We start from the raw sequence: 7572 nt of genomic DNA on the forward strand, positions 1-7572 counted from the left end.
GCCTCTTCCTGTACCCTCCATCCCTGCTTTTCCTCACCCAGTTATATTGTTTAATGTTTTCTGGGGTCAGAAGAGGAGGAGGAGGATTTTGGGGCTAACCTAGTAGCTCTTCATCAGAGCCCAGTGAGAAGGGTACATCCTAGTATCTGGCCCCCAGCAAAGCTAACCCTGGGCTAAGATAATGCTCTGGACCCTCTCTGCATTGGCCCCTTTATTGGCTAGATTTCCTTAGGGTTTAAAACCAGGGACACTCCATTTCCTCATACAACAAAATCTTCTTTGCTTGGCCTCTGCCGGGAAAGCTCAGTTTGGTTCCGACAACAGTCATTGCATCATCCATGTGGGCTTTGAACTCCCTTTTTCTCAGAATGCTGACGCTATATCCTGCCCCTGCCCCTGCCCCCTGTCCTGACAGGAACCAATCCCTGAAGGCCACTCCCATCCCACAGCTACTGATACGCCCAAAGGGGGGCCTCACCCAGTACTGGGCCCTTGCTGCCACGGCAACCAAGTTACCACTTCCTGTTCAGCTCTGGGCATGGTGAGGGTTAGAAAAACCCCCTCCCCACCCTCTCTGTGAGGGGTTGAAGATATAGGCACAAATGAGCACAGTGACCTGGAGATCCTTTCCAACATCACCCCACCTATTACCTCTCCTAGAGGAACCCCAGAGAGTTACCTCCCTGGATATCTCCCCTGTGCTGAGAAATCTGACAATAATTGAGTTGGGTCCTTTGGTTTAGTTTGGAAGGAGCAAAGTGGTGCTCTGAGAGGATGTTACCACACGCAAAACCTCCATGGTAACAAAGGCTGGGTTGGAAGCTGGCAGATGGACTGGATGCCCAGCCTTTGACTGTCACAGAGCTCAGCTCAATTGAGAAGGCTGGAGCAACCTATATTTGGGAAAAGGAAATGCATGCATTGAGCACCTACTCTGTTCTAGGCATTGTCCTGGTGTATGATTCTCACAGCCGATTTGTGAAGGAGGTAATATTATTCCCAATTGACAGATTAAAAAAAAACATACTCAGAGAGCTGAGTAGTAGAACTAGGTTTGTAACCCATGTTTATTCTTTCTCCAAGGGGCATGCTCTTTCCATTCATTCCTACAGGGGAGAAACTCCTTTTTGTTAGCAGGGGGTTATGGGGTAGCCTGTTAGAGGATTAAGTGCTGAGCTAGTGGCAGACAGAGAGTGGAGGAATTGCACCATAGCTTTCCCTCTCTCTCCCTGTCCTCAACTTCACCCTTCCTAGTTCTGCTTTCTTCTCACCACACTGCAGCTTACGAGGGGCATGGACTACATCTTACTCACCACTGCAGCACATTGTAGATGAACAGTGAACAGTTGTGGAACCTTTTGGTTTGTGCCACTGCTGTCAAGTCAGATCCAACTCATTGCGACCCCTCCTTGGGTTGCCAAGGCAGCCTCACTATGGAAGTAGATTGCCCAGTCTTCCTTCCAAGGAATGGCTGGTGAGTTTGAACTGCCAGTCTTCGGGTTAGCAGTCAAATGCCACCAGAGCTCCTATATGTATCTTCAGACATGCTTCATCTGTGGGTTTTGTGTAACTAGAGTATTTCAAATTAAATACCATTTAGAATGAACTAAGGGATCCCTGGTGGCACAGTGGTAAAACACTTGGCTGCTAACCAAAAAGATCTGTGGTTTGAACCCACCAACTGCTCCCATGTGAGAAAGATGAAGCAGTTCACTTCCGGAAAGGTTTACAGCCTTGGAAACCCTATGGGACAGTTCTTCTCTGTCCTACAGGGTCACTATGAGTTGGATCGTCTTGACAGCAAGGGGTTTGGCTTTTTTTTATTTGTGTGTGTGTGTGTGGGGGGGCGCTTAGAATGAACTAACCCATTGCCATCAAGTTGATTCCCACTCATAGCAGCCGAATGCCTTAGCCATTGTACCAGCACAGCTCCTTAGAATGAACTAAGGTGGCTTACTATTTAAATGCCCACTACCATGAACCTAGTAGTCCTGGTAGCTCAACAGTTAAGTGCTCAGCTGCTAAATGAAATATTGATGGTTGGAACTCACCCAGTGACTCTGCGAGAGAAAGACCTGCTTTCGAAAAGATGGTTGTTGTGTGCCTTGGAGTTGATTCCGTAAGTATTCAAAGAAAACTAAAAAACACCCAAAAAACAAAAAATGCATTGCTGTTGAGTGGATTCTGACTCACAGCAACCCTTTAAGATAGTGTAGAAACTGCCCCATAGGGTTTCCAAAGCTGTAAACTTTACGGAGCAGTTTGCCAGTACTTTTCTCTCATAGAGCCTTTTGGTTAGCAGACAAGTTCTTTAACTATTGCCCTACCAGGGCTCACTCTGTAAAAACTCCAAAACCAAAACCAAACTCACTGCTATCGAGTTGATTCTGACTCATAGCAACCCCCATTGGGTTTCTTTATAGAAGTAGATCACCCCATCTTTATTCCATGGAGCAGCTGGTGGATTTGAACCACTGCCCTTCTGGTTAGCAGCCAAATGCCTCATCCACTACACCACCAGAGCTCCTATAAAATCCTATGTGTCCTACTCTGTCACATAGGGTCACTATGAGTCAAAATCAACTTGATGACCCCTAACAACAACAATTGTGAATCTGTTTGTGATTTTCATAACCAGTCTTCATTTTTTCAAATAATTGGATTTTCTTATTTTCTAGAGCACCTAAAGTATTTGAGCTCTGAAATTTCATAACTTAATGACTTGTGCACTGCACGTGTCCCATTGAAGGCAGGACTTATATCTTTCCCACAAGGCTGGGAATCCCTGACACTGGGGCTTATCACTGTCCCATCAGACTAGACAATCCCATGAGGAAAGGGGCTGTGTCTGATGGGCTTCCTGAATGTAAGGTATTTGTTTCCTCCTTTAGACTGGGGGATCTCTGAGGGCTACGCCTGTGTCTCCACCATCAAACTGGGGGCTCCCTAAGGGCAAGCCCCATTTCTCTCTCATCAGTCTAGGACTCCACAAAGTTGCAGGACTATTGTCTTCCCCATCAGTCAGAGAACTCTCAGGAGGCAGGGGCTGGGTCTCCTCCAACAAACTGGGGGCTCCCTGAGGGTAAGACTATGTCTCCCCTCAGACTGGGGCTCCCTGAGGGCAAAGCTGTGTCTCCCCATCAGAGTGTGATCTGGTCAACAGCAGGGCAATATCAGTGCCCTCCTCTTTGACCACCAGTTTTGGGTTTCAAGATGCCTCCTTCCTCCTCTCTTGCCAGACCTTGCTCAACAAGGCGTGTCTCCCCAGGTCCCCCGGCCCATAGTGTGTACACCAAAGTGCAGCGCCTGGAGGGGGAGACGTTGTCTGTGCAGTGCCACTACAAGAATCGCAAAAATCGCGTGGAGGGCAAGGTTTGGTGCAAAGTCAGGAAAAACAAATGTGACGCTAGGTTCACCCGGGTCTGGGCACAGGAGCCCCACTACCTGCTGCAGGACGATGCCCAGGCCAAGGTGGTCACCATCACCATGGCAGCCCTCCGGCGCCAGGACTCTGGCCGATACTGGTGCATGAGGAACAGCTCCCAGGTCCTCTACCCCTTGATGGGCTTTCAGCTGGAAGTATCTCCAGGTGAGTGGACCTGGGGTGGGTGGGGGCATCCTCCCTGCCCTTCATCCTTCCAGCCCTCTGGGTGGCCACCATTTGGAAGCAAATCTGCTAGCATCACAGTTAATAAGAATAATAGTAATGAATAGTAATCATGTCGCATCTTAGGGTTATTAGAGTTCTTTTACAGACATCATCTGATTTGATCTTCTTGGGCATGATTGTCACCATTTTGTAAGTGAAGAAAGTGAGATTATTCAGTATCACAGAGCTAACTGTGGCAGAGCTGGGATTCAAAGTCACAACTCTCTGTGCTTTGTTCTAATCTGCCATGTATTCAACATACACTTATTGAACCCTTACTATGTGCCAGGCACTATTCTAGGATCTGAGGTTACAGGGGTGGGCAAAAAGAGATACCATCTTGCCCTATGGGAGATGACAGGCAATAACAAATCATCAAAGAAAGCAATTCCAGACAATAATAAGTAAATGTTCCTAAAAAATAAGACAGTGTGATGAAATAGAGAGTAACTCAGTGAAGAGAGGAGCTAATGAAGTACCATAGATCGGAGACGAAACTTCCCAAACAGATGCCATCATGCAGATCCTGAGTGAGGAGAGTTCTCTAGCTCTGTCAAGATGTGCTTTGAAGAACATTCCAGGTGAATTCTAAGTGCAAACTTCCTGTGGTGAGAAGGAGCTTGGTGTGTTTGAGGAAGGTCTGTCTGGCTTGTCCATAATGAGAATTGGGACAATGAGAGGAGATGAGGCTAGAGACTCAAGGAGCATCCCTAAAGACCATAATATGGGAGCACTTTCCGTGGCCCCCCCAAAAGAAAACACCCAAAACAAACAAAAAATTGCCATCAAGTCGATTCTATCTTATGGAGACTCCATATGTTACATGTGGTGACTCAGAACTCCTGCAATTTCCCTCTCTTCCACCACCCAAATTCCAGGCTTCTTTTAGAAAATGGGATGGTAAAAGGCTGGGTTGATAGCTGAGAATAGCAGGACCGGCTCATATATCTCTCAGTAAGTCCCAAGGAAGTTGTCTGACCCGAGCTGATGGCAGCTTTTTCTGGAATTTTTGATCTTTGGTGCCTCCTTGTCTTCACCTCTGGAACCTGTTGTTGTTGTTAAGTGCCATTGAGTTGGTTTCGACTCATAGTGACCCTATGTACAACAGATGAAATACTGCCCACAGTCCTTGACATGCTTGAGCCCATCATTGCAGCCACTGTGTCAATCAGTCTTGTTAAGGGTCCTCCTCCCCTTCTTTGCTGACCTTTTACTTTACCAAGCATGATATCCTTCTCCAGGGAATAATCCCTTCTGACAACATGACCAAAATTGTATTGTTGTTAGTAGGTGCCTTTCAGTCAGCTCTGACTCACAGCGATCCTACGTACAACAGAACAAAACAGTGCCTGGTCCTGCGCCAGCCTCACAATTCTCATCATAGCTGAGCCCATCTGTTCTGGTTACCTAGTGCCTCTCTGACAAGAATATACCACAAATGAGATGGCTTGAACAAACAGGAGTTTGTTCTCTTACAGTTCAGGAGGCTAGACGTCCAAGTTCAAAATGCCAGGCTTTGGTAGCATAGTGCCTAAGGCATTTGACTGCTAACCAGAAGGCTGGGGGTTCAAACCCACCAACCACTCCTCGGAAGGAAGGTTGGGCAATCCACTTCCATAGTGATACTGCCTCAGAAACCCAAGGAGGGGTCGCTATGAGTCAGGTCCGACTCGACAGCAGTGTTTTTTTTTTTTTTTTTTTTAGGGGCTGTGAGAAAGCCCTTTACCTTGGATTTCAGGTCTGCCTCCTGCTCCTGACACTGAAGCTAGAGGCACCTCTTCACTCAGGCAGCTACTGGCTGCTAAGGCTGACAAGCCCAAGGTTGATAAGTAAAAAGGCATAGTCTCAATATTACCAAACCACACAGCAGGCCATTAATTCAAGTCCATTGAAAGTCCCAAGGTTGGCAGAGCATGGCAGGCTGCTGAACAACGACATGGCTACATACAGCATTCAAGCATACCATATGCTAGAGACCATTCCCCAAGGCTTCTCCTTGTGTACAGGAAGCAGACCACATCCCTAAGGCAGTTACTTAGCTACTCACAATAGATTCCACCATGGAGTTGATTACCAGTCTCATCATGAGGAATACTACATCAAGCTGCCCAGCCACTCAGTCAGGCCTAGCCAAGTTGACACACAAACTTAACCACCACACCATCACTGCAGGCAATGTGTCAATCCATCTTGTTAGGGTCTTCCCCTTTTTTGCTGACCCTCCACTTTACCAAGCATATTATCCTTCTCCAGGAATTGGTCCCTTCTGACAACGTGACCAAAGTAGGTGAGACCAAGTCTGGCCATTCTGCTTCCAAGGATCATTCCAGCTGCACTTCTTCAGGACAGATTTGTTCATTCTTCTAGCAGTCCATGGTACTTTAAGTATTTGCCAACATCACAACTCAAAAGCATCAACTCTTCTTCAGTCTTCCTTATTCACTGTCCAGCTTTCACATGCATATGAGGTGATTGAAAATACCATGGCTCGGGTAGGCGCACCTTAGTCTTCAAAGAGACATCTTGGCTTTTCTGCACTTTAAGGAGGTCTTTTGCAGCAGATTTGCCCAGTGCAGTATGTTGTCTGATTTCTTGACTACTACTTCAATGGGTGTTGATTGTGGATCCAAGTAATATGCAATTTTTCACAGCTTCAATCTTTTCTCCATTTATCGTGATGCTGCTTATTGGTTCAGTTGTGAGGATTTTCACTTTCTTTATGTTGAGGTATAATCCGAACTGCAGATGTAGTCTTTAATCTTCATCAGTGAGTGTTTCAAGGCATCTTCACTTTCAGCAAGCAAGGTTGTGTCATCTGCATGCCCCAAGTTGTTAATGAGTCTTTCTCCAATCTTGATGCCACATTCTTCATCACATAGTCCATCGTCTTGAATTATTTGCTCAGCATACAGATTGAATAAGTATGGTGAAAGTATACAACACTAACACCCTCCTTTCCTAATTTTAAACCATGCACTATTCCCTTGCTCTGTTTGAATTATAGCCTCCTGGTCTAGTACAGGTTCCTCATGAGCACAATTAAGTTTTCTGGAATTCCCATTCTTTGCAATGTTATACATAATTTGTTATGATCCACACAGTTGTATGTCTTGGCATAGTCAATAGAACTATGTAAAAGTAAGCATCTTTCTGGCATTCTTTGCTTTCAGCCAAGATCCATCTGACATCAGCAATGATATCTCTCATTCCATGTCCTTTTCTGAATCCAGGCTGCATTTCTGAATTTCCCTGTCAATAAATTGCTGCAACTGTTTTTGAATTATCTTCAGCAAGATTTTACTTGGGTGTGTTATTAATGATGATGTTTGATAATTTCCACATTTTGTGGGATTGCATTTCTTTGGACTGGGCACCAATATCAATCTCCTCCATCAGTTGGCCAGGTAGCTGTCTTCCAAATTTCTTGGCATAAACAAGTAAGTGCCTCCAGTGCTGCATCCATTTGTTGAAATATCTCAATGGGTATTCTGTCAGTTCTTGGAGACTTGTTTTTCACCAATTCCTTGGATATCCTCCTTTAGTACCATTGGTTCTTGATCATATGCTACCTCCTGAAATAGTTGGACATCAATCAATTCTTTTTGATACAGTGACTATGTAATTCTTTTGTCTTCTTTTCATGCTTCCTGCATCATTCTATATTTTGCCCATTGAATCTTTCAATATTGCAACTCAAGGCTTGAATTTTTTCTTCAAGTTTTTCTGCTTGAGAAATGCTGAGTGTGTTCTTCCCTTTTGGTTTTCTAACTCCAGGTCTTTGCACATTTCATTATAACACTTTACTTTGTCTTTTTGAACTGCCCTTTGAATCTTCTCTTTGATTCTTTCATTTCAGCATTTCTTTAATTTGTTTTAGCTACTCTACCTTCAAGAACAAGTTTCAGAGTCTCTTCTGACATCCA

General features: G+C 45.2%; 1 protein-coding gene across 1 annotated transcript in view; it reads left to right on the forward strand.

The window, feature by feature from the left end:
- Positions 1-7572, forward strand: part of TREML2 (triggering receptor expressed on myeloid cells like 2) — a 42878-nt gene that overhangs the window by 165 nt on the left and 35141 nt on the right. The window contains 1 exon segment of the mRNA XM_042780336.1: positions 3269-3589. Within this exon segment, the coding sequence (XP_042636270.1) occupies positions 3269-3589 (321 nt within the window).

This window comes from Orycteropus afer, unplaced genomic scaffold, assembly GCF_000298275.1.
Source record: "Orycteropus afer afer isolate SDZICR_OR568_19922 unplaced genomic scaffold, OryAfe1.0 scaffold00034, whole genome shotgun sequence".
NCBI classification, from domain to species: domain Eukaryota; kingdom Metazoa; phylum Chordata; class Mammalia; order Tubulidentata; family Orycteropodidae; genus Orycteropus; species Orycteropus afer.